This window comes from Acanthisitta chloris, unplaced genomic scaffold (assembly GCF_000695815.1).
Source record: "Acanthisitta chloris isolate BGI_N310 unplaced genomic scaffold, ASM69581v1 scaffold36488, whole genome shotgun sequence".
In the NCBI taxonomy this organism is placed as follows: Eukaryota; Metazoa; Chordata; class Aves; order Passeriformes; family Acanthisittidae; genus Acanthisitta; species Acanthisitta chloris.
In genome coordinates this window covers 1-11876 of record NW_008688213.1, presented here as the reverse complement: position 1 = coordinate 11876, position 11876 = coordinate 1, and the positions used below count along the sequence as shown (strand labels likewise).

The 11876-nt window shown below is 46.7% G+C and overlaps 1 protein-coding gene across 1 annotated transcript; it reads right to left on the bottom strand.

Annotated features, from left to right (window-relative positions):
• Positions 1 to 6: 6 nt before the first annotated feature.
• On the bottom strand, positions 7 to 11334 carry LOC103808166 (1-phosphatidylinositol 4,5-bisphosphate phosphodiesterase eta-1-like; the record flags this gene model as incomplete). The annotated part of the gene is made up of 10 exons (XM_009080934.1): positions 7 to 2051; positions 4600 to 4960; positions 6849 to 6928; positions 7333 to 7479; positions 8096 to 8180; positions 8593 to 8717; positions 9609 to 9716; positions 9804 to 9983; positions 10472 to 10569; positions 11240 to 11334. Coding segments are annotated over 10 exons (3324 nt in total), but the record flags the coding sequence as incomplete, so codon positions are not given.
• Positions 11335 to 11876: the final 542 nt, after the last annotated feature.

The window sequence follows — 11876 nt, the reverse complement described above, 5'->3', positions numbered from 1 at the left end:
CAGGAAATAGATTTCAGGCTGGTCCTCAGTGCTGGGCTGCAGCACAGAGTCGTGCGCGTAGAACCTGTCGGCACAGCCATAGTGCAGAGCGGCACAGGCACCTTCTGGGATGCCTCTGCCCTCCATGTCATCCCCAGGGAAGCTGTCCAGGTACCTGGCTATGTAGGAGCCCGTGGAGTGCCTGTTGATGATGTGAGGAGAGGCTGAGGGCTTGTTCCGGAGCACCACCCCAGTGATGCTGCTGGGGTTGGAGGGTTTCTGCTTGCTGGCAGCCTCCTGCCGCTCCTTGGCGCGGCTGGCGATGTTCCTCACCCTGCTCTGGCTCCTGGAGGACAGTTTTCTCACCAGTGCCTTGGGGCAGTCCTCATCAATCTGCCTGGAGCAGAGGGTTTGCCTGTTGTCCTCCTGGTCCAAGGACACCAACTTCCTCAGCTGCTCCGTCAGAGCATCCGTGGAGTGGGGCCTCATGCTCCTCAGTGCAGCCAGTTTCTTGTCCCTCATGCCTGAGGAGATGAAGCTCCTGCTGATGTACTGGTACTTACTCTCGAAATTGCAGGAAATGTCCTCTGATGTCAAGTCCCCCAGGCTCTTGGACTTGCATGGGCTGTGCTGCTGGATGGCTGGGTGAGGGGGGAAAGCACTGGGGAGCACCACAGGGGCTGTGCCAAGCTGGGACCTCTCTGGAGCACACACTACTTTTTTCTGCTTATCTGAATGCTGATGACACAAAAACCCAGTGTTTTCACCCATGGAATAAGGGAGCTGACTCCCTGCAGTCCTGAAGTTCTCTGAGCAGTCCTGGCCAGCAGCACAGAGCCCAACAGGTGTGCTGTTCCCAGAGGTCCTCTCAGCACCATGCCCAGTGTCCTGCTTTTGCCTCGGTCTTAGAGGAGAAGTCAGCTGGCTCATGTCTTCCCTTCTGTACACACAGGCAGATCCCAGGACATCCTGAGGGTCCCCATCGACCTCCACGAGGCTGCTGCTCTCCGAGTTCTCACCAGCAAGAGGGTCAACCAGCATCTCCTCAAAGATGAGGTTATTGGAACCAAAAGAACTGCCAGACTCAGGGGCTTCCCAGTTTGGTCCAGGTTTTGCTCCACCATTTCTTTTGGGATTAATATTCAGCAGAGAGAGAGGTGAAGAACAAGGTGAGCTAGGGAAATTATTTTCTAGACTACTTAATTTTTGCTTGCAAACCAATTCCCTGTGGGTCTTACATTCAGGAGCTGGTGTGAGGGTTGCCTCGTGGATGATGGTGTATGTGGAATACTCTGCAGCTTCAGGGCTGGAGAACACGGTTGTATCTGGAGTGGAGGATAAAGGAGGTTTGGTGGGAGTGAGGTTGTGCTTGCAGGGGTTGCTCAGCTCTGCACTGAGCACCTGTGGGTGTGCAATCACACCATGGGGGCTGGAGACAGGGTTCAGGCTGGTTTGGTCACCTGTGACATCGACCTGCCTGATGAGGGCAGACACAGCACTGTCCATTTCGCTCTCTGTCGCTAAAGAAACCTCCTCGATGAGGCGAGAAATGTCACTGTCCTGCATGGCCAGAGGGGAGTGTGGGTCAGGGCCCTCAGGGCGAATAGGAGAAGTAGTATCAGAGACAGAAAGAGGTGCTGCAGTGCTTTTCTTGGTGATGTCATATCTGTGATGCTCCATCTCTGCTTTTTGAGAAAGGGAAGTGCCTGCAAGAGTGATTTTCCTCTCCTTAGACCCTTCTGTGTCACCTTCCTTTGTATTGCCTGCACAGTTGTGGTACGGTTTTTCTGGGCAGAACTCAGAGTCCTGCATTAGTGAGACAGTTTCATCAGGGACATCATCTTCCTGACAGTCTGTGAGGTGATTGGTTTCAGCTACACCACTGGCAAAACCCAAGTGTTCGGGTTGCTCCTGTGGAGATGGTACCAAGGAGTCAGCTGTAGAATCCTTCTGCTCATTCTCCTTCTTCAACTGAGATCCCAAATTTGACGTGTTTGCCATTTGCTCCAAACATGAATAACCAGATCCTTTCAAGCTGGTTTCCTTCTCGGTGGCATTGTCATCACTGTTGGCTGAATTAAATAAGAAACACATTAGTTGCATACAAGACTCTGCTCTGTCTACCAACAGCGATTTTGTCCTCAGACAGACAAATGGAGAACGCAAAATTAGGTACAGCAGTGACAGAACTCAATCATGGGGTTGTGCAGGTTTAGTACAAATTATCTGAGTGATATGAACAAATGGAAAAATACAACTGCAGGCACTTCATTGGAACTTCCTTGGGATGTCTATTACATCAAGCAGGTGATGTAATACTTGTTGTAAGTAATGTTAATGAGGTATCAGATCAGAGCTTGCACGTGGCATTACCTTCAGCTGTGTTCCTAGTCAGATTTGTACTACACAGAAGCGTGGCAATAAAGACAGAACAAAACAGCTCTGTTAACAACATAACACTTGGAAACAAGATGCATGCTTAAAGCTGAGTAAAAAGCAGCAGGTATAAACCACATGGTTTATACATGTGGTTATTACAGAGTGTTACAATTCAGGCTTTAATTTTGGTCTATAGCATGCTGCATTTGTGAAAGCAGGGGTTGAATTCTTTGGAAAATACACATCGGGTGTTTTCTCCTCCAAATCCTCTTACTGCTCTTTCTATGCCAAATCCGTATCTCACTCCTTTGGAGATTTAATTAAGGGACTATAGGAGCAAGCTTGGGATAATAGATGCTGTTTTTAATGCTTGCTAGAAATCAGGTGCCCTTGAAAGAAGCCAGGGGAGCGCTGAGCACTCCTTAACAGGGACCGAACCTCCTTGGTGGAGCAGGAACTGCTTGGAGTGAACATGGCTATTGAAGCCCCCTCCCCAGAATCTGACAGTCCTCAAATTTTCCAGTGCTGCTAGAGAATGATGGAGGAGATCCACATAGATTTGATTTGTAAGTTGATTTTTTCCAGAGAAAACAGATAACACACTGTCCCCTGGGCATAACTCCAGCAGAGCAGCAAAGACGTTCAGCCACAGCATTTTAGCAAGAAGGATCTCTGTGGGACAGCCTCCTCCATGAGGTTATGGAGCAAACCTTACTGAGACTCTAAGGGACAGGATCCATCCTAGAAGGGGCAGGATTCATCCTGTGGGACAGCTTTTGAGGGCATCTCACCGGACCTGTGCTTTCTGCCAAGGTTATTTTGCTGTAAGTGAATAACTGTGACCTCCAAAAACTGTGTAAGTTTCTTGTGTCTTTATAGCATCTTCAGGAAGAAATACCTAATAAACTATTCCATCCGTTGCAAGGAATGGCTGAGCTGTCTCATCTTCATAGACTTATCTAAAGAGTATTTCAATTTAAACCGCAGCATTTCAGAGTTATCTTCCTTTACTAGAAGGAACATCCTTTTTCCTGCCTACGGCTCCTTCTCAGGGTGGTAGAGAAAGCTCTGGTAGGTTTTGTTCACTGTTTCTCCTAAGGAACTTCTTTCACAAGTGATGAGACTACCTGCCCCTTCAAAGCCACTAACATGGGACCACTAGCACAAAGGTGCTTAGCAACATGTCCTTATCTTTGCCAGATGGTTAGGTGGCTCCTGCAGGTGCTGAAAGCTGCTGCTCCGTAGCTGAAAATACTTGGAGAAGGGCAGCAATTCCATTACCCTCGGACCAAGACAGGTCCTTAGAGTGTTCTCTACCTCTCACCAGCCAGAGACATGGTGCTGCTGGCTGAAATCTGGGCTGCCAGAGCTGGCCCAAAGCTAAGGATGTGAGGACAGCCTCTGGGAGGGCACACACTCTTCCCAAATAAACCAAAATCAGCCCCAAAAAACCAGTATAGACACCCCAGACTGGGGATGAGCTCAGGATGGAGACAGCAGGTCTAATGATTCACAGCCATTGTACTCAAAGCTTCCCAGACTTAAGCATTGCAGTAAATCAAATATTAGGCAGGTCCAACACACTAACTTCATCGTAGTCATGGGAATAACTGGATTTCAAACCCAGGACTATTACTGCTGAGCACACTTAGGAAAAAAGAAAAAGCTATTTTAGGAGTTAAATTGTACTGTGTAGCAATTACATAAGACCAAGATTTTATCCTAACACACACTTTCCATATAAATGGATCAAATTAAGCAACCTAGGGTAAGAGCTGAATATCAAGACTGTTGGATACAAAGTTTGACCTACTTTTACATCTGTTTGAAAGTCTTTACACATACTATTTCCAAAAAACCTGCTGCATGCTGCTCTCCCTCCTTGAAAACAGGGAGAAGACGACCACCCTGCCAGCAGCTCTGACATGGGACAGCAGCAAACCAGAAACTGATCAAGTGCAATGGAACATTGGCTCTTAAATTACGAAAGGAAACTTGGCAAGTGTCATTTTTAAGAGCACTTCCAGGAATTACTGCAATTCAGTTGCCTAGTGTGCAGAGTAAACCTCTTTCCATGGTGTCACTTTTCCATGAGCTTCAGGAGCTGTTAAAGCACAATCTGAAGTAGATGTCATTTTGCCCAGTAACTCTTCCTTCAGTCAAATAAAACTACTTGCACAGAGGCTACAGGACTAAACCTTTTAACTTACTACATCAAGAGTAATTTTGGAAGCATCTTACCTGCTGAGTTCTCCTTCCCTGTGGCATCCTGGGCAGCCTCCTCTGCTGGGCAGGGCACTCCGACCAGAAGGTACTTGTCCACGGGCATGGAGGCAGGACGCGCCTGCAGGCTCCGGTTCGGACGCCGAACCACTCCTTCTTTGTCCTTCAGGTCTGCTGGCTCGGATGCACTGTCCTGGATGTCAGCAGCTTCCAGGAATCCCATCTTGCTCTTCTTCCTGCCCTTGGCCGGGGCGCTGGCCGTGCGCCGCAGGAGTCGCTCGCCCAGCGATCGCTTCCGCACGTAGTGTGCGCTGCCCTCGGCACAGCCGTGCTTGGGGGGCTTGTGGAACAGCCCTCGGAGCCCTATCAGCTGCTTGCTCTGCAAGGACAACCACCACAGCTTCAGGTGAGCTCAGGCTATTACATAAGGAGCACAAGAGCTGCTTTCAGAGCATTTATGAATGATGAAGACAAAGCTCAAAACGCAGCAAAACAAAAACTTCACACCAAGCAAGTCACATCTACTCTGACCAAGGAGCTACCAGCACAGGTCTCCATGGATTCATGCATGTCTGTGTTTCTCCTCATTAGGATGGCAGCCTGCCACAGTGACCAGAGGTTTGCTCCAATGCTCCTAATGGGAGCTGACAGAGCTGTAAGAAGTGCTCTGCAGTGACAGGCTGCACATGAATGTGGAGCATTATGTGCATGGGCTTCACCAAAGCAAGAGTTTCAGAGCCTGAATGGAGAGTGGTGCAAGTTTGGCAGTTGCAGATCATGCAGTCAGGAACCACTGGAAAATGTGTGCCCAGAAGTGCAGAGTGCATGCTCATGAGCTCTACCTTTGTGGCTCCTAGAAAGTGCAAGATTGTGTAACTGGGATTGAGGATTAAAGGACTCCACTGAAAGGCAAAAACAATGCAAATCCATTTGGCTAATGCTTCCAAGACTACCATACAAGCAAATAAGGTAATAGTACATCAGCTCTAATAAGAAACAGCAAACAATTTTGAATTGTTTATTAGTCTAATATGTCTGTCAGAAATTTGACCAGATCACTTATAGGGATGCAAACATGCATAAAAGATATCTGATTATGCATTAGAAACAACCATCAGCCAATCATTCAGGGAGGCATTAGATGAACCAAGTTCTGTGATACAGAGATCACATCCCAGTGGGTCTCTTCCCCCTCCTTCTCTTGCCTTCCCTCTGAAGCTGCTCTTTACTGGTTTTTCTGTGCATATTTCTTCTCTGAAGAGCACATGAGCCAAGAGCTGCAGCCAAATAGGCTCCTACACACCATCCCCAAAGCTGGCTGTGATTTCCCAGGTGCACCCAGCTGTGCACACGTCTAGGTACACACTGCAGGTGCATCCAAGCTGTGATCTCAGTCAGTGATCTAACCAGATCAGGGAAGACAAAGTGGAGTTCAGTGAGGATCTGGATACATCAAATCTCAGTCTTGGCCTTTCTCCATGTTCTTTTCTCTCTCTGTCCCATAGAGTTTTCCTTAGGTGCTGCACAACTGTGGGTTTATATGTTCATCATGACATTCTCTGCATCCTCTGCCAGCAGGGACACACTGAGAGCTGACTGTTCTTTGCCACTTGGACCCTTCATAAAGGTCAGGGGTTTGTTTGTGGCATTTTGTGCTCATCTGGTTTTCTTAAATCACTGCAAAAATGCTATTTTATATCAGCATCCTGTTGAATAAGGCCTTGATTTCTTTGTGCTACTTATCCCCAGTGACCTCTTGCAAACAGCTCACAAAGGCAGCTGAAGCAGAAATGCAGAGCAAAAGCACTGAGCTTTTACTTTCATGTTAAAGCACTTTAAAATTAGCAATCTTGCAGAAAAGCAAAATGTATGCACTAAAACCTAAAATTACATTAGGTTCATTTGAATTAATTAAATTGGCTGCTAAAAATAACTTGTCAAATACCATGTTCTGGTTAAGTTACTTCTAAATCTACTTCAAGAGTTACTTCTAAAATAAAATCAGTTTAGCACTATGAAGAGATGTACTTCCTCTACCTAGACATGGTAATTATCAGGTGCTAACAGTAAGAACATCTGTAAGTATGAGCACACTAAGACTAGAGTAATGGCATGTGGTATTTTCCTTGCTGATCTCCTGCAAGGAACACACACACACTATGAGCCTCATCCTTGTGCCTCCTGAGCACTCCAACATCAACCCATGTTCTGTGGTATGTTTAAATTCACTTCCGCCAAGGAAGATGCACATTTCCAGCTGTCCCTACCTTTCCATAGGTCTCATTGATGATGATATGAACAAATATGGATGATTCTGGCAGCCCTTCCAAGTACACGTGGCGATAGCCTGGGGAAACACAAACATCAGGTATGTCACACACAGAATCACTAAGAAGTTTGCATTTTATGCCCAGCTAGCAATGACTGTCTATAAGAGTGATGTATATACAGTAAATCACCTTAGGCCTTGCGTAAAACTTCTTATGCTCACAGACATTCCAAGCCCCCAGTATGAATTGCCTCCAATTTCTTAATAAGACCAGTAGTAACTTCCAAAAGCTTAGACATCCCAACTCCTTCAAGTATTGGTGAATAAACCACCCTCAGACAACAGGAGAGTTGTCCAAGCCCATACATGAAGTCACAAAGATATAATCATCCATCATCTTATGCTGACAACCTCATGTTTACTCTCAAAGATGTTTGTTCTTCAGCTGGATTTGCACCTCAAGGAGAACAAGTGGCACTCACCAGGCACGAGGCTGCTGAAGGCCACAGTCCTCTGCCCAACAAAATCTCTCCCGATGGGGTCGTGGTCCCAAACCAGGAACCTCACCAGCGCGATTTCAGGCATGTGGATGGTGAAGGTGAGGGTTTCCTCCCAAACAGGGTTAAACCCTGCAAGCGAAGAGGACACAGAGCTTGGGAAACAAGTCCATAGCAAGTGCTAGCCTCAGTTGCCACAGGGCATAGCAAGAGGCCCAGGAAACAAGCAGCAACACAAATGAAAACCCATTGCTTATTGCTCATCTAGACCTGGGCACTCCCAGTCTTCAGCATGTCAGTGATTGAGTGTGAGAGATGTGCCTCTTGCACTGCTTTAAACACTAAGTGGTTCTGCCTGGGATACAAGGCAGGGATACAAGCAGCAAGGTGGTGTTTTGCAGAACTATGGTAGGTTAAGGAGATGAGATATATATATATACACACACACACATGTATACGAGATGTATATGTGTATGTATAAATATATTTGGAACTTCTGCATAAGGGAGATTTAAGAACAATCCAGGAGAAATATAGTGTAGTGAACAGCTCTTGCCCTTCACCCCTAGCTTGTCCATCTCCCCACACCAGAAACCATGTCTAGAAAGTGAATCAATTTGTTAAAATACAGTCATTTGATTTCATTAATAAGCAGCTCTGCAATATAGAAAGTAAGAACAGACACTGAATCATTTATAATTAATTAATATTTTACTCTAAGAAGAAGAAATCACTCAGATTTTCTTACCATTGTCGTCCACCACCCTGGTCTGATCTTTACAGCAGTCAACAGGTAACCCAATAATTTCCACCTCAACAAAGGGATCTATTATCTATTTGTTAAAAATAAAATACTTTAAAAGCAGGGCAATAATACCAGTGAAGGTCAGTTTTTAAGAGATTCATGCAGAGCGTTGATTTAAATTCATATGAGAATTCAAAGCCCTTTGATGGACATGAATTTTCAAGCAGCACAATCATGGGAAATGGGTTCATGAAGTGCATGTTGATGCATGGTTTGTAGTCTCAAGAGCTGTGGGCAGTAAAGTCACCCTTAGAGTACAAAACAAATCAGTTCTTAAATACCATGTGCAGGACAGAGACTGGGGGAAATGTAGGATTTCGTGGCCAAAAGCTTTCAATATCTGAAATTTACTGGTGCATTTAATAAGGAGGCATGAGTCACATGTTGCTGTGTCGCTCCAGGAGCTCTCATGGAAGGTTTGTGGGATCAGAGCACCTTACCTCTCCTCGGTCCCCCAACATTGAGTCAGGAGGCTTAGGCAGCTGCTGCCCACTGATGATTTTCAGAATAAGCTGCTTTTTGGGACTGGCAGGGAGTGGATCAGCAGAGTAGGGGTTGAATGTGCCTAAAAGGTGGTAAGAACGAGAAGTGTAAGGAAAAAGATACATGGAATAAATATCACTCCCCAAAATGCACACACAGAGCCACAACTCAGGCAGAAATAGGAAGCTAAGAGTATGGAGCAGCTGTTCCTTAATTTTCATTCCCTTCCACTTTCTTACAACCTTTCCTGAGCTATGTGGCCCTTGTTTGGGATTCCAGGACAGAGAGGACCCTCTAATAGTAGTGCTTCAAATACACCAAGTTATAACCCAGATCAGCACTCTGATCATCTTTTTTGCACAGCTGCCCAGATGTCAAGGAGAACAAGCAGTCAGAGCAGAGTAAGCTACTTCATACAAAAGCAGCAGCACCTGCTTCAAGCACCCAAACTTCTGCCCCTTCCCAAGTACCTTTCAATCAGTGCCACTGCTGCTGATGGCCACATCAACAGAATTACTGAGAGATAAAGGGGCACAAACAGATCCCAAGTCCTTTAAAAGTGGAAGGATTGTCATTGCATAAGACTGAAAACCAGGATCCTGTTCTAGGTGTGTTGAGGATTAAGCCAAACCCTTTTAAAGGAGTGAAATAATCCCACTGAATTGCCTGAGAGCTGCACCAACCCCTGGATACTCGGGTCCTGAGCCACTGCAGGTCTGTCCTAGGCTATCCTAGGATCCCTTTCTCTTTTTTGAAACACGTGTTAATAAGCTAAATCCTTCCAAACATATCTATAACCATAGTAAGAGATTGCACACTATTACACAGCCTAAGAGCTGTGAATGCAGGAGAATATGAAAGATTCTTTATTTGTTCTTAATTTCTTTTCTTGTGCTTTCACAATATCATCACAATATCATCAGACTGTGAAAGGCTTGACAGTTTCAACAACAACTGTTCAGTGGGAAGTTACCTTTGCACATCTGCTGAGGTTTGAGGACATAACCACAGTTGCCATTGACCCTGAATTTCGCTTCATTTAGCTGCATCACACGTCCCTCAGACTGGTAGTTCAGGGCCACTGTTGGAAGACAACACTCAGGTGTCATTGCTCAAGAGAATATTCCTTAGCCCATACACAAGAACTAAGTTTTCATGCCACACCTACCTAACTGGCAGCCAACATTCCAGTAAGGGACAGGGTTGAAGTTGCTGGAGTCAATGCGATAAGCTGATGGGTACACCCTTGTCAGCTGCTTCTGGTTGTAGAGCATGAACTGCTCAGCCTTCTGCTGCACTGCCTGGTGGGCTCTGGTCTCACTGAAGGACAGCACGGTCCCTGCTGAGCCTGTGTGTGTGGTTAAACCAACAAACAGGAGATAAGGCAACCCCAGGAAATGGGCCTGAACTCAGAGCTCTGTTACAAGGGTAGTGATCAAGGGGAACATGAGGTTTAGCCCAAAGTTACAAGGATACTCATAGACAAGGTCTTGTCATGCAAATCATGCATTTTGCACAACTGAAGGATTTCCCCTTCCAGGGGGTCTTTTGTTCTACCCTCAAGTTTCCAGGCTTGAAAGGAAAGCCAAGGAAGAGCTCCCGCTAACTGCCGAAGACTTCCCTCCTGCAGAAGCCCAGGCATGACTGCCAGAGAGAATGTACTGGGAAATCGCCTGATGGCAGCACCATCAAAGCTGTGTCACTGCAGGGGGAAAAGAGTGCCCAGCTGGGCTCTGGTCTTGCTCCAGCCTTTGTAACAGGCCAATAGCAGCACTCAGCTCATTTCTCTCTCAAAATCGACCAGGGCACCCGCAAGCCTTGTACCAGCAGCCATACCATCATCAACGATATCCTGCGCTGCCACGGAGCTGGTGTACACCACCAGGTCGGACAGCGCGCGGCACAGCTTCACCGTTTTCCTGCGACGAGCCAGCCTGCTGGGGAGGGGTAACAGCGAAAACACAGGGGGAATTTGCAGAATTTAGAGCATGTTTCAATCCCCCTTTTTGCTCCTTTCAATCCTGCTGTCTGTTCTTTACGTCAAAAAGGGAATAAACAGCTGTGAGCAGGAACTGTGAGCAGCAAACCTTCTCAGAGAGGGCTCTGAGATGACTGTTCCCCTGCACCTCTCTAGTCCCACTACACAAAACTTGTCATTTAAAACATAATGAATAAGCTCCACCACAGCTCTTCTCAATACAAACCAGCATTTTAGTGTCAACCAATGCACTGCAAATAGAACTTCTTCGATTGCTTTTTCTTTACATTCTCAGAGGCAATAAAGCTGTGATGTACCTTGTTTAACCTAAATTGTTTGCTCTGTGCACTGTTTACAGCACACAAAATGTGAATTGTCAGCTTTCCACTAGCAGAGTATTGCTATCACACTTCAGTTTAAGGGCAACTGCTCTTTGCAGTCTGTGACAACCAGCACAAACAAAACACCAGACTGCAGCAGTCCCAGCAACATCCCCAACAGCTGCGTCATGCATGACCTGCTCCTAAGCACAGACCTTCCTGAGGCAGTGACATACAACTCTGGATAGCAGTAAACATGTCTCTGGCTTTAACCGAGCTGCACAGCTGTGGTGACTCATAGCTCACCTGTGGGGCTGCCCTGGTTCCTTCCCAGAAGGGTTCTGCTGGCTTTCATCCTCGTCTGATACACTGTGATATTTGGCCGCTGCCTTTGCTGCTTTCTGTGGGGAAGAGTCACAGCTGGGTCAGCTCTTGGGGTGGCTCTACAAATCCATTACTGTGGTTAATGTCAGGTGGGTGGGTGAGCTGCAGGTCTACTACTCAGGACCAGTGTCCTGCAGGGACGCAGGATGACCCCTGGGGCTTTGGTAGCAGAGGCCTTGGTGATACATCAAGCCAAGCCAAAGCATCTGTGTCCTGATCTCACTCTATCCCACAGCAAGGATGAAGCCACGGGGCAGGTCTGTCTCCTGGTGAGCAAAGCCAAGCCTGAAGGAAAGTATTTCTGCAAGTAGTCAGTCCCTCACAGGCCACTGTGTACCCTGCAGCTTCCCTCCCTGCTCCCTCCTGACATGAGGACAACATTCCTGCCCTATCTCCAGGGCACAGGTCCTCCTCAGATCCTAATGGATTGGCTCATGTTTAACAAGCAGTAACACATAGCAGGATCTAAATACACAGAGCAGTGCTTCTGCCAACCTATGCTTCCTCCAGCATAGAGTCAGAATATTAAACTTGTTTGTTAGGGTTTGGTAGGAGCTCC